This window comes from Capra hircus, chromosome 23 (assembly GCF_001704415.2).
Source record: "Capra hircus breed San Clemente chromosome 23, ASM170441v1, whole genome shotgun sequence".
In the NCBI taxonomy this organism is placed as follows: domain Eukaryota; kingdom Metazoa; phylum Chordata; class Mammalia; order Artiodactyla; family Bovidae; genus Capra; species Capra hircus.
Window position 1 is genome coordinate 39,990,117 of NC_030830.1, and position 23,133 is coordinate 40,013,249.

The following is a 23,133-nucleotide window of genomic DNA, read 5'->3' on the forward strand; positions in this document are numbered from 1 at the left end:
ATGAGCACATGCGCTTGTGCCACGGCGAGGTGCAGCGTACCACGGCGAGGTGCGGCACGCCGCAGCTTGTCCCCACTCGGCTGCCGAGGGCTGAGCTTTTCCGTTTATTGCCCTTGCAACCGAAGTGTCCCCAGTGGCTAGCTAGGGTCACATAGAGGGCGGAATCCCACTCATACCCAAGAGGCTGTCCAGCTTTCTGTTCTATTAAAAATATTTGATCTTAACACATGGGGCTGGTACAATTGGATAATCACAGACAAAAGAACGAAGTTGGACCCTCTGCCTCACTCTTTATACAAAAATTAGATAAAAAATGAATCAGTGACCTAAATAAAACAATAAAACTATTAGAAGAAACATAGGGATAAGTCTTCATGACCTTGAATTTGGCTACTGGTTCTTAGATTTGGCATCAGAGTCGCATGCAATAAAAGAAAAACTAGATACATTAGATTGCAATAACAAAAAAAACTTGGTGTTGCATCAGAAGACATTATCAAGAAAGTGAAGACAGTCAGCATAATGGGAGAAAGTATTTGTAAATCTTATATCTAGGTTCTAGTATCCAGAATATGTAAAGAACTCTTAACAACTGCACAATAGAAAGACAAGCAACCCAGTCACAAAAATGAACAAAGGATTTGAATAGATGTTATTTCCAAAGAGGATATACAGATAGCTAACAAGTACATGAAAAGTTGTTTATTGCTCATTAAGAAAATGAAAATCAGAACCACAGTCAAATACCACTTCATACCCACTAGTGGTAGTCGCTTAGTCATGTCCGACTGTGACCCCATGGACTGTAGCCCACCAGGCTCCTCTGTCCATGGAGTTTTCCAGTCATGAATTCTGGAGTGAGTAGCCATTCCCGTCTCCAGGGAAATCTTCCTGACCCAGGGATTGAACCCGGGTCTCCTACATTGTAGGCAGATTTTTTATTGTCTGAGTCACCAGGGAATCACCCTAGGATGGCTCTAATAATAGAAAAAAGAAGTATTGGTGAGGATGTAGAAAAATAGAAACACTTATTATACATTGTTGATAAAAATACAAAACGGTTCAGCTGATGTGAAAAACAGTATGGTGTTTTTTAAAAAAGTTAAACAGAATTACATGTGACCCAGAAGTTCTACTTTTAGGTAAATATCTGAAGAAGTGAACACACAGGCCCACCCAGACATTTGTGTATAAATGTTTATAGCAGTAGTAATAATCAAAAGGTAGAAACAATCCAAATGCCCATCAACAAATGAATGGATAGTCAAAATGTAGTATCTACGTATAATGGAACATTGTTAGGCCATAAAAAGGAATAAATACTGATCAACATGCTACCATTTGGGATAAATCTCAAAAATATTATGCTAAGTGGAAGAAGCCAGACATAGAAGGCTACACATATTGTGTCTTTCCTTTTATTTATATAAGTTATCCAAAATAGACAAATTCATAGAGACAGAAAACAGATTTGTAGTTGTCAGGGGATGGAAAGGAAGGAATAATGAGAAATGATTACTTAATGGATATGTGGTGTTCATCTCAAATGATTTAAAAGTTTGAAAGTAGAGGTAGTTGCAAATCCTTGTGAATAAAGTAAATATCATTGAATTTTATCTTATCCTTTAAAGTATGTAGCCCGAAACTGCATGCTTACAATCTGAAACAGCGCCACTGCCTTGGGTTTTCATGCAGAATGTTAGTTTTTTACTTTCTCTTTGGAAGCAGTATAACTGCTAATGTTAGAAGGACCAGTTCTAAAAAGTTTAAGAATTAATGGGCCAATAAATAGCCAGGAAAAGAAGAATGAAGAAATGATCTTGGACTTGGCAAGGGCTCTAAGAAGTGGGTAAACAGTGGTGTGACCTTTGATGCTCCTAATGAAATCTTTGCCTAGTTCTTTCTTCCTGTCTTCACATATTAAATAGTATCATCTGTTAGTTAATTTTTAGGTTTGAAAATATTTGAGCCTTCTTTAGTTCAGCTTCTGTTCCCTACCTGCATTCATCTTTAATAAAACTCTCAGTTTCGTCGAAGGCCTTAACGTTCTTGAGAGTCACATTTTTTGCCCCTCATTTTGGTCTTCCATGCAAGAGGCCTGTTGAGTTGATGTTGGAAAGCCCTGGTAAGAACTGCCACCTGTTTTGCTGACCCTTTTTCTAGTCAGGTTTTCTCAGTCATTCGGGATAGTGAAGTCTTCCTGCTTGCTGCTAGGCCTGTGCCTTAGGAGCAGGGTCATTGGCACTCCATAGATGAGAGAGACTTCTTGAAGTTCAGAGTAAGTATTGCTTGAAGCCTGAAGATGCTACTGTTCATGTTTAACTGGATCGATTCATTATTCTGATTTCCCAATTTATGTCCAGATTATTCGGATAGTTTTTTTTTTTTCTTATAAGTAATTTGAATCCTTTTCAGTTTCTTGTTCAGAGAGGAAGAGGAAAGATATCTAATTTTATTTTGCTGAGAATCTGAGCTAATACTTGGACTTCTGGCATTCCTTCTTAAATTCTGATTTCCTAGTTTTCTTAACTGTTTTCTTTTACTCCTGTATTTTTGGGATGATATTCCTGATATGTATTCAGTATATTGATGATTTTTCTTCATAAGACTGTTAATCTGACTTATGTTTGTATAAATAGTACAAAAATAAATCTTCTGTGTTTTTTAATATATGCGCAATTAGACATTTGACCACTTTCAAAAATTTGGCTTAATGAGATGTTATAACTAGCTGATTTATAGAATTCACGATGGTACTTAGTACGTTCTTAAGAAAATAAGATGTTCAGAGCATTAGTAGATAATTGGAAAATTCTGGGTAAGTTAAAAGATATATAGATGTGTGCAAGTTACTTACCTGTCGGTGTGTCTGTGGCCTCATCTATAAAATGAAGGTTGGACAGTGTCACTTCTGAGTTACAGAATTGTGTTTCATCAGAAAACACATATCAGCACTACAGGTCCGTCTACTCCAAATCAGGTTAACTTGATTATCAGTGTGGTTGAAACTGTGTTGTGCACCAAGCCCATTTTTTCAGCCCCAGATGAAAAAGCTGCCTTGGGCTGATAAGCATCAGTGTGAGAGGTAGTTGCAGTTACCCTTGTTTGAGTGTCCCTGGTTTGCTGCAGGCTGCTAGGCTTTATAATGGAGAGGACCCTTGCCTGTAATGGGTGTCTTTTCTGTCCAAGGCTGAGTGCCTTGCACATGGATAAATGTCCGTTAATTAAATGTCTGCCAACCTAAGGCATTGGCATTTACACACATTACCTCATGCAGTCTTCTCAGCCCACCTTGTAACACAAACTTTGTAATATAAAATATATGCCAAAGTTACCATAAAAAACTCAGTTTTGTACATGAGTAAACTGACACAGATGATTAGCCACTTGTTCAAAGCCCCACAGCCGGGGGTTAGGAGCTTCCTCTAAATAAAGCCATTTAAAATTTTACCTTCTTATAATGAAATGGGACCTAATAAAAAACTTACAAACTTTTCCACAGGACGGAAGCCATAAATAAATTGAAAAGACCGCTGATGGACTGGGAGAAAATATTTGCAAACAATGTACTGATAAAGGCTTAATTTCCAAAATACACACAAAGTGCATACAACTCAATAATAAAAAAAACCCAACCCAGTGGAAAAACGAGCAGACTATCTAAATAGACATTTCTTCACAGAAGACAAACGGATAGCCAGTAAGCACATGAAAGGATGCTCAGTATTGCTAATTATTAGAGAAACGCAAATCAAAACTACACTGAGGAATCACCTCATGCCAGTCAGAAAGGCCATCATTAAAAAATCTACAAATAACAAGTGCTGAAGAGGGTATGGAAAAAAGCGAACCCTTCTACATTGCTGCTGGGAATGTAAATTAGTGTAAGCACTATGGAAAACAGTATGGAGATTCCTTAAAAAACTAAAAATAGAGTTGCCATATGATCCAACAATTCCACTTCTGTGCCTGTATTGGGAGAAAACTAATAAGATACGTGTACCCCCATGTTCATCGCAGCTCTGTTCACAGTAGCCAAAATATGGAAGCAACCTAACTGTCCGTCGGCAGATGAGTGGATAATAAAGATGTGGTGAATATATGTAATGGAACACTGCTCACCCAGAAAAAGAATGAAAGAATGCCGCCTTCAGCAATGTGGATGCACCTAGAGATGAGCACGCTGGTCAAAGTCAGAGAGGCAAAGAACAAGTGATACGGCCTATATGTGGCCATTTTAGGTTCCACCTAGAACATGATCCAAATGAATGTATTTACAAAACAGGGTCACAGACATAGAAAACAAACTTACTGTTACCAAAGGAGAGAAGTGGGTGCAGAGAATATAAATTTAGGAGTTTGGGATTAGCAGACACAGACTACCAGATGAACAACAAGGTCCCACTGTATAGCACAGGGAACTATATTCAGTATCCTGTGATAAACCATAATGGAAAAGAAGATGATAAAGAATATATTTGGATCACTTTGCCATACATCAGAAACCAACACAACATTGTAAATCAACTATCAGTTCAGTTCAGTTGCTCAGTCGCGTCTGACTCTTTGCAGCCCCATGGACTGCAGCACGCCAGGCTTCTTGCCACCAGCTCCCGGAGTTTACTGAAACTCATATCCGTAGAGTCGGTGATGCCATTCAACTATCTCGTCCTCTGTCCTCCCCTTCTCCTGCCTTTAATCTTTCCCAGTATCAGGGTCTTTTCTGATGAATCAGTTCTTCACATCAGGTGGCCAAAGTATTGGAGCTTTGCATCAGTCCTTCCAATGAATATTTAGGATGGATTTCCTTTAGGAATGACTGGTTTGATCTCCTTGCTGTCCAAGGGACTCTTAAGAGTCTTCTCCAACACCACAGTTCAAAAACATCAATTCTTCAGAGCTCAGCTTTCTTTATGGTCCAACTCTCACATCCATACATAACTCCTGGAAAAACCATAACTTTGACTGGATGGACCTTTGTAGGCCACGTAGTGTTTCTGCTTTTTAATATGCTGTCTAGGTTGGTCATATCAATAAAAATAAAGTAAAATAAAAATTTACCATTTTAACCATTTAAAAGTGCATAGTTCTTTGGCATAAAGTATATTCACAGTGTTATATAATCATCACCATCATCCATCTTCTTCGCCTGTGCCTTTTTTCCACTTGTTACACTGCTCCCCTTCATTCTTTAGGCACTTTTAACTTTGAGATCAGAGTAAAAACTTTTCCTGAGCAAAGACACTGAAGGTTTACACTTTCAGGCTGGGCTGAATACTGAGTGGTGTCCAAGTTTCTTTCCCATGTCCTCAGCCATCTCTGTTTCATGTGGAGTGTGTTGTTGCCTAATAGTAGTTGAGTATGTTGTTTTAAACAGGAGTGCATGCTATTATGTTTGCTTATTCTCACACTGAATTGGCGCTGTTTAAGTCTATTCCTCCTGTTTCTTGGCCCAGGGAGGCAGTGATCTAAATGGTCTAAGCACTGAGGGGGCTGTGTACCTGCCCTGTGGGTTAGGGAACTGCCAGGCTAATGTCCTCTTTTTCCGCCTTGTACTTGGGAGATGATTATGCTTTGTCATCCTTCACTCCTTCCTGCCAGGAGACTAGTCCTCTACTTTCAGTTTCACTTTGGGGTTTAAAAATGTTTCTTAATCTTTCTCTGGCTGAGTTCTCTGGATAATAAAGGTATAAGTAAGCAGTTTTGTTGGCTTGGCTGTGGGTTAAGTAGGAATGTGTGAAAAGAGGTTTGAGGAGGGGGGTGGATCTGCCTAAGTAGAGTAACTGGATTTTTCCACTTGTTCGTGTTTCTGCTATGCTGGTCTCAAAGTCCTGTCTGATAGCAGGCACAGCCAAGTGGTGAAATATGACACAGGCTGAATATGAGAATTGGCAGTTGTCCTGAGTGCACAAATAGTTTCTTCCCTCCCAAGCATATTTTACAGCTAAGTGAACAGAAAACAATTCAGGCTGTTTGCCTGAGACCTTTGGCAAAAAAAAAAAAAAAATTATGAAAAGGTGGACAGTTTTATTTTAAAAGTTTTCAGAAAAAATACAAATTCAGCCTCTTTTTCTTTCCTTTGTTTTATGTCTGATCTCTAAATGTAAGGCTGATTCCAGATACATTCCTGAGTCTGTTGGTGAGTGGTAGGATCTGGGCCTCCCTAAGTTTGACCAGTCACATATTCTTCACTTTAGATAAGTACCAACTAGATAAGGAAGTTGCTGGAAAGACTGAAGCCCGAGCCTTCCTATTGAATGGTCAAATAAACAGGCACAGTTTGGACCCTCACCCAACTCTGCTCCATGTAAATTTTATCTACCACACACGTGACAGGCTAGCATTTGGTGGTAGTGTAATTCCGGTCATTACTCACTAATACTACAGGCCACCATTGCATGGGGCTTGACCTGAGGTAGCTGCTCTAAATATAGCCTTCCTTTCTGGCAGCTGCAAACACCTGGAAGAGTAGGCAGGCCCTCAGCAGAAAAGTATTTGCTGTTAATAGCATGTGTGTTGAACAGTTGTGTACTGTCAGACCTTATTTCATGCTATGTTTATGCATAATTAGAAACAACCCACTGGATCCATCGGCTGATGGTTGGGTTATATTTGGAAAAATGCTCTTTGTGTTGTTTTTCCCTGGGGACTGGGGATGATGTCACTAGTTTGAGGAAGACCATAAGAGAAGCAGTTAATGTAATTACCAACAGTTTCTCTAATGAACACAGCTTGCTTAAACCCCTTAGTGGCCTTTGGTTTCTGGCACTGATGAGCCAAGCTGTCAGTTGCATGATTCTGTTCAGTTAGGGATTCTGGTTTGTATGCTTGGTCGTTCCTTCTGACATAAGGAAGTTTATACGTAATTAAAAAGAACACCACCATTTACAAAATTGTGCTTCTAAAAAGAGGCTACACATGGCTCGTGACAGTGTAAAAGACACTTGTGTGCTCAGTCACTCAGTTGTCTGACTCTGTGCGAGCCCATGGACTATAGCCAGGCTTCTCTGTCCATGAAATTTCCCAGGCAGGAATACTAGAGCGAGTTGCCATTTCCTGCCCCAGGGGATCTTCCTGACCTAGGAATTGAACCTGCGTCTCTTGCACCTCCTGTATTGGCAGACAGACTCTTTATCACTGTGCCACCTGGGAAGCCCCAAAAGATATTTAACCTCTCATGAAAAGAGAAGACCATTTTCAGATCTCACCAAGATCTTATTTTTCACCCATCAGATTGACAAAAATACAAAATGTTAGAGAAGTATTGTTAATGAATGAATGGGGAAATAGACACCCCATACATTCATGGTGAGAGCATTCACTAAGTGTATAACTTTTTATTGAAGGAAGTTTAGATATATCTATCAAAGCCACAAAGAATACCTGTGTGTGTGTATGTGTATGGAAAAGAGATAAGCTAGGTAGTTTTCATCGTATGCAGCTTTTTAAAGCGTTCCTTTATTATTTTTGGTTGTGCCAGGTCTCCATTGCTGTTCCAGCTTTTCTCCAGTTGCAGAGAATGGGGGCCGCTCTCGAGTTGTGCTGTGTGGGCCTCTTGGTGTTGCAGAGCACAGGCCCTAGAGTGCAGGGTCAAAGCAACACAAGCGCCCCGTGGCATGCGGGCTCTTACTGGATGTAGCCCGTGTCCCTTGCATTGGCAGGCAGATTCTTAACCACTGGACCAGCGCGGAAATCCCCATTGTATTAAACTTTTTGAACCAAGTATTGCCTTTTTAAAAAATGAGAATTTTCTTTAATGGAGCTTCTTTGAAGTTTAGTCACAGCTACAGAGGAGCTGTCTTTCAATTGACTTTCTTACCCATACTTGCTGTCCTTATGGGTAAAAGGAAGATTTCCTTACATTGTTGCTGATGGTGCTAATAATGCTTACTTTCTATGTGGGTACCTTGGGAAGAAAGTGTTGCACAAGTTTGTTGGTCCTTTGTTCTTTCCTGTTGTTCCTAAGCCAGAATCAAAGACTGAAGATTAACATACAAGGAGCCATCTATAACATAGCCTAAGAAAACAAGCCTAGTGTTCTTTTGCTTGACAATTAGATCAATATGCTCTGGAGAGGACTGAAGTCGTTTGCCTTTTCTTTTTATTTGTAGGAACCTACAAGCAGCAATTGGCGCATATTATGACTTTGAGAGCCCAAACATCAGTGTGCCCTCCATGTCCTTTGTTGAAGATGTCACCATAGGAGAAGGGGAGTCGATACCTCCTGATACTCAGTTTATAAAAACGTGGCGGATCCAAAATTCTGGTAAATGTATAAAGAGCCATCTTCCCTGCCCAGTTTTCTTTCTCTTAGCAGTTAAAAGAAACAAGGAAATGTTTTAGCTTAAATGACGTGATTGTGTAACTCTTTTTTTCCTTATACATGATGTAGCATTTTCTTGTACTGGTATGATGACCCAAACACCAATAAAATATTCCCTAGATTAGGAAGAATTTCGGTCTTGACATTTAAACACAATTCAATATTCTTTTGATACCAGGAACTAGGCGTGTGTGTGGTGGTGGTATTGTCTCCACAAGTATAGCTCTACTCCATCGTTTTATTTCTGCTCTAATTAATCTTCCGGTTATTTCCAGCATGCTAGAGGAGGTATTTCCTTGAAAAGAACAAGGTAGCTAGAGTTGTGAGCTTCTGCTCTTTTGAAAGTTCATTTCTTTGCAACCACAAGGATTAATTCTGTCTGAAATTTTCATTGAGCTATCTATCTGAGCCGTTATCATCACTTTGAAAAATAGGGTAAGACGTGTACCAATTTGCTCAGAATAGAAAAGATGGAAAGATTGAGAAGTTGCTTTTTTAAAGAATTATTGTTTTGACTTACTGCTGACTTAAGGAAAATTCAGCGTAAATTAATTATGGTTCTTTGAAAATAATGTCTGATAACTTGTTACATTCTTTTCAAATGACTTTTAAAATTTGAATGAGTTTATTAGCATGTCTTATTCCATCCAGTAACAATTTATGCTGACTAGGTGAGGATGCTTTAACTTCCTTATTATTGAGTGTTTACAAAAGAAATTCTGAGAGATGGAAAGTTTTCTGAAAGTACAAAAGGTGTACTTAGCTAAAATTTATTGGTGTGGGGGATCCCTGTCTAGCATGGTAATCTGATGTGAAATCATAGAAAACTCTGGGGACTCAAACCTTTTGTTGGACGCTGTTTACTTCTCAGTTCTTTATACTTCAGTTCTTTATGATGGGGAGAGACTGGCTAAGCTAGCCTTTTATATCATAATTAATATACCAAACTTACTGTTAGTCTGGCTGGCTTATTTGGAAATAACTTTAGCTTGGATGAACGTTTGGTGTGTCTAGGAGCAAAAACACGTAATCTGGATTGACCCATTGTTGTAGGTGACTGGACATCAGTGACTTTATAAAATTTTCATTAGCTTCTTTTCCCCTTTGGTTGTAACAGTGTGGGGCATTGTAAGTTTGAGAGGCACATGGTAATACAGGAAAATAGCCATGTTTTCTATTTTTCTTGAAATTCTTGTTACAAGTTTGATTATTTTATGTTCCTAATTTCTGTCTCACCTTCTTAATGTTGCCTGCTTTTAAGAACGTTGAAACAAGTTCTTCACATCAGCTTTTATTCATCATGTTTCTTCTCTGACTCACTAAAATCTGTGTTGCTGATCAAAAATGCTTTTGAAACCTAACCATGAATTTTTTAAATGAGTGATGTTTGTTTAGAAAGTATAACTTATTAAAAGTTTTGTTTATTTAAAATAATTAATCCATGACCTTGTTTACTTAATAGTGAAAACACTGGAAATGGTCTGGCTTTCCATGGGTTCTTTACAGTGTTCTTTAATACTGAAAATTGTTAGAGTACTGTTAAATGTTTAAAATACCATTTTATTGCAGAATACCATTTTATATTTCAGAAAGCTTCTTTGAAATATCTTCTCACTCACTGGACAGTTCCTTGGGTTAATGGGAGATTGGAAGGGATCGATATAAAATGGCTAGACTGTCAAATCAGAACCCCAAAGAGCCTTTCACCTTGACTTGAAGAAAAATTTGTTTTGGTGGGGCTGGCTCTTTTTCCTCCTCCTTTTTGCGTAATAAGTGCAATTTAAAACAGTCTCTGGGTCTGCAGCCTTTCTTCCTGTAAAGACATTTTTGTTCCTGTACACCTCTTGAAAAATTGGGCAATAGTTGCTAGAAAGGTACTTTGAACAAATAGGTTTTTTCTTCTTCTGGAAGTTGTTATACCAATTGTAAAAGTTTTATTTGTAGACTAAATGCTTTCCATTCGATTAAGAAGAAGCTGGCCTGCCATAGTTACGTGACAGATACATTATTAGAGATACAAGAAGGCAGGCACGTGAGGTTCTTCGGCGTCACCCTGATCTGGCTTGAGTTCTTTCTGCAGATGGAGTGGTAACACAGGAGTAGTGTAGACTGGAACTGCCCTGGTAGTTAAGACTGTGCAGGAGGCATGGGTTCAGTCCCTGGTCAGGAAACTAAGCTCTCACATCCTGCGTAGTGAGGCCAAAAAAAAAAAAAGAGGAAGTAGTAGAGTAGGCCTGAGCTCTTTATCCTCTGGCTCTCATTCATAACCTTCCCTAAGAGGTAAGTTCTCCCTGAAAGAGTTTCATAAATAATTTTCATGGTGCCTCTCTGCTGTCATGTTTCAGGCGCAGCGGACATTCAAGTTTACAAAAGATGAGATTGATAGGAACTGCATATAGCTGTCCCAGCACCTTCCCCAAGGAAGATAAATGTCAATACATTGTTTAAAATTAAATGCCTGATAAGAAAGTCCTTAGATTCATATCACAGAAAGAGAGAAGTGAGACATGTAATGGCATAGATGCAGAATCCCAGAATCCATACTTTTGGTACTGTGTAAGTTTTAGAAGTTTGGGGAAACTTGCCAAGGATACTTTATAGTTTAAGTTTAAAATGAAAATTTGAAACTGTCCCTCTTAAGACAAAAGTAGAGTATTCTCTTTACCAGTACTTAAAGCTTCTCAGTTATTATAGCCATGCTCTGCTATCCAGCTGTGATGAGTGTTAAACTAAGCATGTTATGATAACTCTTATGTTCCTATGACTTTAATGAAGTAGTTGTGATTGTCATATGAGAGAGTGACCTCAAAGTCATCTATATTTTCTAAACTACGTAGAAGTGAATATAGAGCAAGAGTTGATGGGGGAGGAAGGGAAACTTGAGAAAGAACAACTATGCCCTCCTTTTTTCTTCAACTCCTTAATATAGTTACATTTCTTATGTTCCAGTCACTTTATCAGGTACAGGAAAGAAAATGGTACCCAGATCAATGAAGGTCTCTATTTGCCTGTAGCTTAATTTGAAATACATTCTCTAAACTATGAGGGGTTTAAAAACAGAAGGGGGTCTTCACTGAGGTTTGTCTTTTGTCTTGCTCTTTGGCTGTTCCTTCTGTCCCCAAACTAGATCTCAGACTTTCTGGAACTGGTGGACTTCTGTTTTTGCCATACTCCACTATCATCTCAAAGTTGCCATATGATAGGGTTTTTTTGTCTTGTTTTGACTTTTTATTTTTTAATAAAATTATATTCCATAATAACTGGAGAATCACAACCTTTGTGTACTTGTGATACTTAACTTGGAAAGTCGTAAAACATAGAGTAGTCTTTCTTTTCTTCTAGAAGCATCTATCTACCCCACAGTAAGCCAGTTTGTAAGAGACTTAATTTGAAGCCCTATTACGTTATACTTCTCAAGTCCAGATTTTTCTGGTACGCTTAGCTTGGTAGGTCAAGCAGCCATCAGTATTTCCCTTCCTTCTGTATCAAGAACCAGTATCAGTGACCTTTTCAGAGTTACCTGCCTTTGCAGTTGGGATTGTAAGAACTATATATCATTGTAAACTGTTGGCAGCTCTCAGAAGGCAGATGATTGGTTCTTCATTTTATAGCCTAGTAACACTTTAGAGCTGATGGTGCATAACTCTTCCAGTTTTTTCTTCAAGAAGCTTTCCAAGTACCACATCAGTAGGGTCTGACATAGAAAAAGATAGGACTGTAGCCACATAATTTTTAATAGTTTCACAGCTTATCAGATCTCCTGGGAATAGAGCAGTACTCCCTGTTTTGGATAGATGAGAGATCCAGCTGTCTCAGCTGCTTGTGCTTGTCTGATCAGGGCAGCCAAGTATTTTCCATACCCAGGAGGTCTTGGTTTTCATTTTCTTTAAATTTCTAAAAACATCCTTGGGTTTTCATGTAAACAGACCTTGTTTTGTTTGATATGTGTGTCCGTATGTGTGTGCATGTGTGCATATGTGTCTTTTAAAGAATAATTATGGATTCACCCCTATAGTAGTAGTCTAATTTTTCTTTTGGATCTTGATCTTTAATAAAGAGACTGACATTTTCCAAGGTACTTCATGTCAGCTCCTACTATTCTTGACCTAAGACAAATATGCTTTTGCTAGGCCATAGGGCCCAGAAATGAAAAAAAGAATTTGCATGTATTACCAGTGTATCATCCACAACCTTCTCAACAGCAGCAGTTGCCCTTTAAAGTGTTAATTTAAGAGGCCACTTTGCTGTTAGATTTTTTTTTTTAATCATAGAAAACATAGCAACCACTGTTCCATCTGCTACCCCTAAATACCATGAGCCACAGCAGGTGCCATTCATTATGAGGCTGAGATCTCAGCAGTAGAGTGTTGGTTGCTTTTCCTGTCCGGTTCTCGCTTTTTTCAGTGGTAAGCCATCAAGTTTCTAAACTGGCCTGGCACTTCAAGAACAAGGGACTGAGGAATTCTAGAATACTGTTAGATGAGTTTTCAACATGCTGAGAGTCCTGCTGTGCCCAGCTTTTCATAGTGATTTATGTTTATAATGAATGTAAAAAAGATACAGAGAGGTTTCTGCGTATAGTAAAAAGGAGTGTGTCGGTGAGACTTCACAGGAAATATCACATCTAGTCACTGTATGTGGCTACCTGTGACCTGTCAGAAGTCAATGTATTGATTTCTCATGTGAGTTAGTTACATGAATATAGGTGCACAGGAATGGGAACCAAGTAAGACCTTTGCCACTTCCAAAGGCGGGCGAGGCATTCCTGCCAAAGCTATTTCTCTGTCTTGCCATTCCTGTTCTTTCTACAGGCACCTCTGGCTAGTGTCATCACCCCTGTGACCACGGGTCAGTGTACTGTTATCAGGGCCTACGGTTCATACTTTCCCCACTACTGTTTACACCTGAAAATGATGCTTTCACTTGACTCCTCTGTCTTTATTTGCAGTCTTTTGACCCTCAATCTTTTCATTGTTAGGGACTCCAGAAGAAAAAGCAGGGAAAAAGTAGTTTTGAAATGAAAGTAATACAGAAATTACTCTTAATGAGTTTCATCCTCTTTCCTCAATGGAAAAACTGGGGACAGTCAGGCATATTTTTACTTTGAATGTCAGTTTAAAAGTTCAAGTGCAAATGGGCATGTTTCTTAGTGGAGAAAGTAGTCCTCCAGAGGTGTGGGGCTGAGCTTCATTTCCGTGGCTCCTTTCAGACTTCACTCCTAGGTCCTACAGGTTAGTGTGATGTGTAGCCTTCCCTGGGCACCCAAAACACTACTTCTTGAGAAACTGCCTTGCCTTTGTCGTGTGTGCTTTCTCTTAGGGATAGACCATTGGTCAGAGCTTGTTGACTCTGATTTTCCCTAATCAGTGTATAGCTCAAGAATATGGGTAGGTTTATGTATGTGTGAGAGACAAAGAGGCATCTTCTACAGTTTTGTAATGAACTGCACCCAGCATAGGACCACTGATTGCCTAACATTTTTTTCTTTTGCTTGAACTCAGGGGCAGAGGCCTGGCCTCCAGGGGTTTGTCTTAAATATGTCGGGGGAGACCAGTTTGGACATGTGAACATGGTGATGGTGAGATCGCTAGAGCCCCAAGAGATTGCAGATGTCAGCGTCCAGATGTGCAGCCCCAGCAGAGCAGGAATGTATCAGGGCCAGTGGCGGATGTGCACTGCTACGGGACTCTACTATGGAGGTGAGTATGTCCCTGTGCAGCCCAGGGGCGAAGCGGTTAAGGTAACAGCTCAGCTTCCCCAGCACTGCTCACAGCTTGTCAAATTACGTAGCAGGGTGTGGTCTCTTTTCCAGCCCCATGCTGTAAATGATTTGAATTTAATGATTAATTGATTCAGTCTAGTGTTCTCTTTACGCTGGAATTTAGTTAACATTTAGTGAAGTGTGTGAGATATATCTTGCAGCCTAAACAATGACTTTAGTAGCACTGCTGTTTGTATAATATAATCTAGTAGGTGCTCTAAGAATACTGAAGGCAGTTTTTGTTCTCACAGTTTCTAGAGACAAGTTGTATTAAAAAAAAGATATAATGCACAAAATGTGCCTGTGTCTCTGATGACCTGCCAAGACACTAAGACCTCTCATTCCTTCTCTTTATTGCCACGCTTTGTGGACAGAGTGATTTCCATTCATTATCTCTTATTTCCATATCCCTTTATTCTTCAACCCGGTCCATCCTATACCCACTTCGGTGATGTTTATTAACAACTACCGAGTTTCCACATTCAGTAGCTACTTTCCAGTCTTCACACTGACCATTTGGCTCCAAACTCTGAATGGTTTCTGAAATGTCTACCTTCTTAGTCACACATGATTCCTTTCTTGTTTTTCCTCTGAGTGTTCTTTCTCTGTCTAGCCTCATCTGTGCCCTGGGACTACAGGCATACCTTGACTTATTGCTGTTCACTTGATTGTGCTTTACAGATAATTTTAATTTTTATAAATTGAAGATTTGTGACAGCCTTTTGTTGAGCATATCTGCTGCTGGAGCCATTTTTTCAACAGCATTTGTTCACTTTGCATCTCTGTGTCACATTTTGGTAATTCTACCAATATTTCAGACTTTCTCATTTTTATTATATTTGTTATGGTGATCTGTAATGAGTGACCTGTGTTGTTTCTATTGTAACTTTTGGGGTGCCGTGAGCTGTACCCACGTAAGACTGTGAACTTAATTGGTAAATGCATGTGTTTTGACCACCAACCAGCCATTCTCCCATCTCTCTCCCTTCTCCTTGGGCGTCCGTATTCCCTGAGATAAAACAATGTGGAAATTAGATTGGTTGATAACCTTTCAATGGCCTGTAAATGTTTTAAGTGAAAGGAAGAGTCACATATTTCCCACTTTAAATCAAAAGCTAGAAATGATTAAGCTTAGTGAGGAAGGCAAAACAAAAGATGAGACCAAATGAAAGCTAGGTCGATTTCACCAAACAGCTAAGTTTTGAAAGCAAAGAAAAAGTCCTTCAAGGAAAGGAAGAGTGCTATTCCAATGAAGAACACATGAATCATGAGAAAGTAACATAGCCTTCTTGCTGATGTGGAGAAAGTTTGAGTGGTCTGGATAGAAGAAGAAATCAGCCACAACATTCCCTTAAGCTAAAACCTAATCCAGAGCAAGGCCCTAACTCTCTTCAACTCTGTAAAGACTGAGAGGTGAGGGAGTTGCAGAAGAAAAGGCTAAATCTAGTAGAAGAGGTTAGTTCTTGAAGTTTAAGGAAGGAAGTGATCTCTGTAAACATAAAAAGGCAAGGTGAGGGAGCAAGAGCTGATGTAGAAGCTGCAAGTTTTCCAGAAGATGTAGCTAAGATTATTCACCAAGGTGGCTGCCCTAAACAGCAGATTTTCAATGCAGACAAAATACTAATGTTAGAAGATGCCATCTAAGACTTTCATAGCTAAGGAGGAGACGGCAGTGCCTGGCTTCAGAGGACAGGCTTTCTTGCTTAGGGGCTAATGCATCTGGTGGCCTTATGTTGAAGCCAGTGTTCACTTAACATTCTGAAACCCTAAGGTCCTTAAAAATTATGCTAAATCTATTCTGCTTCTGCTCTGTAAATGAAACAGCAAAGCCTGGATGATTGTACATCTGTTTACAACATGGTTCACTGAATATTTCAAGCCCACTCTTAAGACTTGTACTGCTCAGAGAAAAAGATTCCTTTCAAAATGTTACTACTCATTGACAGTGATCCTGGTCACCCAAGAGCTCCAAGGGAAATGTACGAGATTTTCACGTCTACTAACACACTATCCATAGATCAAGGAGTCATTTCTACTTCCAAGTTTTATTCTTTAATAAATACATTTTGTGCATCTGTAGTTGCCATAGATAGTGAATTCTCTGATGCACCTAGGTAGAGTAAATCCTTCTGGAAAAGATTAAGAACATTAAGAACATTTGTGATTCATGGGTGGTCAAAGGATCAATGTGATCAAGATTTTGGAAGAAGTTGATTGCAGCACTCACGGATGGCTTTGGAGGGGTTTAAGAATTCACTGGAGGAAGTAACTGTAGGTGTAGTGGGTGTAGCAAGAGTACCAGAAGGGGAGCTTAAAGATATGACTGAATAAGTTCAGCATAAAACTTGAGCTGATAAGGAGTCACTTCTTAAGGATGAAGAAAGAAAGCAGCTTCCGAGGTAGAATCTGCTCCTGGTGAAGGTGCTGTGGAGGTTGCTGAGAGAGTTAGAAGACTGCGTAAACCTGGTGGGTGAAGCAGTGGCGGGCTTTGAGAGGGCTGAGTCCCAACTTTGAAAGAAGTCCTACTGTGGGGAAAATGCGGTCAAAACAGCCTTTCATGCTGTAGAGAAGATTGTTCATGAAAGGAAGTCAGTCAGGGCAGCAGACTTCATTTTTGTCCATAACATTTTATATGCACTGGGAAACAAAAAAATTCATGTGACTCACTTTGTGGCGATATTCACTGTATTGCAGTGATCTGGAACCAAAGCAGCTTTATCTCCAAAGTATGCCTGTATTAGATTGTGGGCTGCGCGCTGTTCATTCTCAGGGACCTCATCCACCCAGATGGCTTCAGCTGTCACTAGCGCAGCGTATACGGCAGTGCTCAAAGCCATGTCTGTGGTGCAGACTCTCTGGAGCTTCAGACCTTTATTGAAGTGCTTATGGACAGAACCCCTGGATATTTTGTAGAGTTTTGAATTTTAACATCTCCTAGACAAAACTTATTCTTCTTATGGGAGTCCAGCTGAGATGATCAGGCCAGAAGCTTGAGTCATGTTTTGTTCTGTCTTATCATCCTTAATCACACACCAATTCCTATTTGTTTCTCCATATCCCATTTCCTAGAGATCCAGAGAAAAATAAATACAAATCGCTCCTATCCTCAGGGGGCTCTTATCTGGACTCATAGCCAGTGGGACCTTTGAAGTTACTTCAAGAAGTCCTGGAATTAATTTTCTTGTATATATTTTTGCAGCCAGTGGAAACTTGAAATATTTTTCTGCCTGAAAAAAACGTTAGAAAGTGTGTCTCATATTGTCATCTTTTGTGAAATCATTCCTTTCTGAAAACCTTTGTGCCTTCTGTAATAGAGCCAAGTTCCTTGGCATCGGGCATAAAGCTCCTCACCATCTGGTCTGGCCTCATTTCGCTTTCATCCTGTCACCTCTTTACTCACGCATCCAGTCCCCAGAGACACCACATGGTTTCTCTTCTCCATGCCCTTGCTTGTGTTGTTCCTGTTGCCTGAAACGCCTTTTTCCTTACAACAAACCCCTGCTCATCCTCAGGGCCCTGGTGAGGTCATCTTTTCTCCTTCCCTCTTCCCCTCTTCCTGCTCTCCCCACCACCCCAAGGAAATTCGTATATTATGCACACGCCTGTTGTTATAATTAACACATCGTGTTTTAAGTGTTTGTTTATTTATCCTTTTCTCCTACGAAATAGTAAACTGTTGACTAAAGAGTCAGCATCATGTAACAGTCATGTTACAGTCAGCACGCAGAGAGAGTGTCTCTTCCTTTTTGGACTCTGTTTTCAGGCCGCCGCTCCTGAGAGTCTTCCTGCTTGCACAGGCGGAAGTTGTTTCCCCATGTTGAGCTCCATTTCCCTATAAGCTTCCCTCTCCCTCCTTTGCTTCCCTTTGGCACTGTACCTCTTTCTGCCGAGTTAATTTGGTGAATGTTTAATATCACTTTAAAAACTTAAGATGATACATGTCTTATGTATCTTTGTGTATCTTGAAAAAGCTGAGCCCGTTGGAGAGTGGCTACTCAATAAATTTTTAAATGCATGTCAGTGTTTTTAAGGGAGGAGGAAGACAACATACATGACTTTTAAAAAAAATTTCTTTGATGCAGAGATACTGCTTCCTGGTGTTCTGCCTTGTTTGAGAGCTCTAGTCTTATTGTGTGTGTGTGTTAATGTTAAATTAAAAATAATTATCACTCTATGGGACATTAAAATTTATGCTTATAACATCCCTCCCAAATTCTGTAAGTAGGTAGAGTGTAAATATATTAGCTCTGAAGGCAGTAAAAAATGGAAAGCCTTTCTTGGTCACATAGTCTATGAGTTGTTTTTCAGGACTTTGAAATCTTATACCTTCATGGGATCTTAATAGTTCATCTGAATCCATGGTTTTCAAGCATTTTTTCTTAATTAGTGGAATCTTTTCTTTGATAAATGTATGTGAATGCCTCCTCCAAAAAAGAAAAGATAGAAATGAAACTGACTTTTTTGAATTGGGAGCCTCCTTGGCCTATGTCACCTGCTTTCTGAGATAATCTCTTTTGCTGTAGGGAGTATAGTTTGTAAACTGGTCATCTAGTCTAATAAAGAATTTAGTTCCATTTACAAGCTACCATGTTCCAATGAACTCCTTTTACTGTTAATTATAAAACACATCGGAGAAGGCAGTGGCACCCCACTCCAGTACTCTTGCCTGGAAAATCCCATGGACGGAGGAGCCTGGTGGGCTGCAGTCTATGGGGTCGCGAAGAGTCAGACATGACTGAGCGACTTCACTTTCACTTTTCACTTTCATGCATTGGAGAAGGCAATGGCAACCCACTCCAGTGTTCTTGCCTGGAGAATCCCAGGGACGGGGGAGCCTGGTGGGCTGCCATCTGTGGGGTCGCACAGAGTCGGATATGACCGGAGCGACTTAGCAGCAGCAGCATAAAACACATAATGGTAGCAGAACTGTTAAATGACTGGCAGAAAGTGAAATATACATGATATGCATAAAGCCGCAACTATGGACTCGTGGGAAAAAACCAAGGTGCCGTGTTAACCTTGGCGTGATTGGCTCTTTCAGGTTTTCTGCTCGCTCTTAACTTGCTAGAACACTGAGTTTAGTGGAGTGCTAGGAGTTTTGAATGTAGGACTATGTTTCCTGGGCACAGGCTTGTACAAGTTAGGTAACTTCTCTTTGCCTCATCTTTCTGTTTTAAGAACAAAGCTTATTTGTTTGTTTGTGTTTGTTTTTGGTTGGGTGGTCTTTTCTGTAGTCTTTAGATGGTCTTTTCTAGAAAGAATCCATTCTCCTTATTTTTGTAGTAATACTTTGTTGTTTGAACTCATTTCTCTTCCTAAAGGGACCTTTTGCTTATATTTAACAGTTGACAAGGGTGGGTCTTCTTTCACTTTAGAATGGTTGTACTGTTTCAGTCTCTCACGGGATTGTGCTGTTGGCTTGTCGTCTGGACAGTTCTTCATTATGTGAGGCATAGCTCCCCATGTTCATCTTGACAGCTACCCTTCCTCTCTCACTGCACACATTTCTAACTCCCTTGATTGAGTACCACTAAGTATTTGATTCTTGGCAGATTCATTTTCAGGCCCAAATATTTTATCTTCTTCCTACAGAATTTTGCTTCTTAGATAAAAGCAACCTGTTATCTAATGCCTACTTTATGTCTGGCATTGTATTGGGCTTTTTCATATAAATTATCTTAGGGAAGTATTAGCTGTACTTTATGGATGGGGAAACTGAAGACCAGAGATAAGTAATGATTTGTTTTGGCAAAAGTTATGAATTAGCTGTAAATTATAGTTGTAAATCATCTGAAGTAGTTTTATGATATTCTTGCCATTGAACATACAGGGTTCACAGGGAAACTTTGGCTCCCGGGTGTTGGAACTTGGCAGAGTTTAGGGAGACTGGGGTAAATGGTCCCCAAGTTCTCTCCATTTCCAGAATGAGTGAAATGAGGGTTAGACTGAGATCAGCAGGGTGACTCTTAGGTAGGAAATGTTTCCCAAGGAGCTCCTGCTTGTCAGTGGGACACTTTGGACTCTTGGGAAGGAGTAAGGAGCGTGAGTGCTCATCCCCATTTTAGCCTCCATACAAACATGCCTCCCCTCTTCCTAATAGAGCACCCTCTTTCAGAGTTCCACAAGAGAGCTGTACCCCTGCCCTTGTTGGTTTCTTCTAAAACAGAATGGTTTTAGTTGTAAAGTAGGCTCTGTGGTCATGTGATACTCTGGTGATCAAGTGCTAATGAAGGTTTCTCCCACTTGAAATAATTCTTCCTATTAAAGGCTTCACACAGGTCTTTAGGGACAATTCACATGTAGACAAAATACTTAAACATTATTCATTTAGTTTTCTCAGAGGTTAAAAATGGAACTTCTCTTATTAAGCTCCCAAATCATAATACATAATATAGACCCACAGGTTAGGAAGCTTGATGGGTGCCCCTATGTAAGCACACCATTTGTTTCTTAAAACTTTAGAACCTCCCAGCTTCTCCAGTTTACAGAATGTTCACCTTAACCAGGTAGTACAGGATTGCTGCTCCTCATTCCTCTCCAGGGTTCTAACTGACCATGGTATAAAAGAAGTTCTAGTTTCATAGACTTCCTCTGGATGCTACACCGGTGTCTTCTGTTAGTACTTGGATGCTGTCCTACTTGGCACTTAGTACCGGTTCTCTTGCCCTTTTACTTATTGACCCTACCTTTAGAATGTCTCTCTTTTATGTTGCACTCAGAAAGCTTGTTGCATTTGCTTCTAGACTATCCTCAATAAGACGCTCTCTGTTTCGATTCTAATTTCTAGATCCCTTCAGTATGAGAAATATGAGTAGTCATGAAACATATTTCTTTTCTGATAAAAGAAATGGTAGCCTAAGCTGATTGTGATTTGTATGGGAAATGTCTTCAGAAGGGACATTTCAATTTGTAAATGAGATCTGAAATCCTTAACTATCTTTACCTTCTAAGGTCTATATTAAGTTTCAAAGGTGATAGGCTGGGGAGTGGAAAGGAGGGAGTATATGTGTGTGTATATATATATACACACATATGGTTGATTTTCGTTGTTGTATGGCAGAAAGCAACATGACATTGTCAAGCAGTTATCTTTCAATTAAAAATTTTAAAAATGAAAGGTAATGGCCTATTTCAGCTTCAGAGAAGCTTCCTGGTTTGTATGAGCCACTTGGTTGTACTGACACCAAGTGGTCGTTATTGTTTGGTGGTTGTGTCCAGGAGTCAAAGGCATTGTGAAGATTAATCTCTAAAATGTAGACATGTGGGTCCTGAACCTCTATGAACTATGGAAAATCAAGAGATGAAATGAAACAGGGATATATCTTTAGAATGTAGTAAATAAGATATTTGCATGTCTAGGTATGAAGTGTCAAATGTTTTAACTATAAGGATTTGGTAGAAGAGCAAAAATATAATTTGAAGGCGGCATCTCTTCTCCTTACAGGAGCCAGAGCCCTTCATAATAGAAACATCTTTGATCTGAAATGTTAGGTTCCAGGGGTTCAAAGTTTGGGGATTGACAGTTCATTAAAAAAACAAATATATTTAGTTATATTTATTCTTATACTTATTGTTAAAAAGAAAATAATCCTCAAACCACTGACCATTTAAGAAGTAAAAACTTTGGCATAATTTGCTTTTAACTTTTTTGTGTGTATGCATTGGTAAGGGCTATAGCTGAGACTGACTCTAGTTTTAAAAAGTGTTTAGAGAGTATATCCCTATCATAGTAAAACATATACCCTTAAAACTTCCTGCACTTCTTTGATTCTTACATAATTTTAATATGTATCATTGGTTTAATGACTACTTTTCTTGGAAGAAGAAGGGAAGAGCCATTATATTAAATGAACATATTTGGTGATATTAGTTTTGGAAACATTAAAAATGAGGCAACAAGTAAGACTTACAGTGGAGGAGATATGTACATTTCTCCACAAAAAAATGTTTATATATATGCAGAAATTGTTTCAGATGAGTAATTTTTACTGAATTGTTGTGTAATAGGAGTTTTAAATGAGTGTCATTGTGTACACTTGTTTCTGAATCAGACCAGAGCATATCTCTCAAAAATAAGGAAGCAAGCATAGTTGCTTCTTGTCCAGATCATGGTGAGCGCCTAAGTTATCGCTACAGTAGCACTCATTCCCTCTACCCCCTTTGGGGGACATATTTCAAGACCTCCCAGTGGATGCCGGAAACCATGGATAGTGCTGACTCCGTATATATATATATTTCCTATACATACATATCTGTGATAAAGTTTATAAGTTAGGTACGATAAGAAATTAATAATAATAAAATAGATCAATTATAGCAATATGCTGTAATAAGAGTTATGTGAATATGGTCTTCCTCCTTTCCCCCCTCCCCCCTGCAGTATCTTACTGTTTGTACTCGCCCTTCTTGTGATGATGTGAGATGATAAAATGCCTACAAGGGGACCATTTGCTTTGGGTGATCCTGGATCATCAAACCATGTTGATGTGAGTGGTTGGATGTCAAGAGCAAGCAGTGTTGATGGCTGGGGGTTCTGGGTGGGATGGGGCAGGAAGGCGTGAGGTTTCCTCACACCACTTAGAAATGGTGTGTAGTTTAAAACTTACAGATTGTGTATTTCTGGACTTTTCCACTTAGTATTTTCAGACTGAGGTTGGCTTTGGGTAACTCAGCCTGCAGAAAACAAAACTGAAAGTGGGGGATCTACATAACTACTGAAAAATATGTGGGTTTTTTTTTTAAGCAGACTAGTGATTAGGATCTAAAATAATTGAAGGATAGGGTTTTTAAACTTTATCTGATATCTTAATTCCTATGATGCAGTTTATATTCCTTAATTATGGCTCATGATACAGTTTTTTATTTTTAACCCCCTATTAGTCTTGTAGTTAAAGGTAGGAATATTTGAAGAGGGTATCTTCTTACTGAAAAGCAAGTTCCATTCTGTTCTTTTCATGATGGTTTGACTAGCCACATGGTGCTCTAATGAGGTTTTCCTTGGAATGACAGAGATACATATCACTTAGAAATTAGTTCATTCTATAATCTT

General features: G+C 39.3%; 1 protein-coding gene across 3 annotated transcripts in view; it reads left to right on the forward strand.

Annotated features, from left to right (window-relative positions):
- The window catches only part of C23H6orf106 (chromosome 23 C6orf106 homolog), a 97,222-nt gene that overhangs the window by 23,358 nt on the left and 50,731 nt on the right, over window positions 1–23,133 (forward strand). For 2 of the 3 annotated variants that reach the window (XM_018038991.1, XM_018038993.1), the window contains exons 2-3: window positions 8,112–8,266; window positions 13,825–14,022. In XM_018038991.1, the coding sequence (XP_017894480.1) occupies window positions 8,112–8,266; window positions 13,825–14,022 (353 nt within the window). The remainder of the gene's footprint in view (window positions 1–8,111; window positions 8,267–13,824; window positions 14,023–23,133) is intronic. The other variant, XM_018038992.1, reaches the window with a different exon arrangement.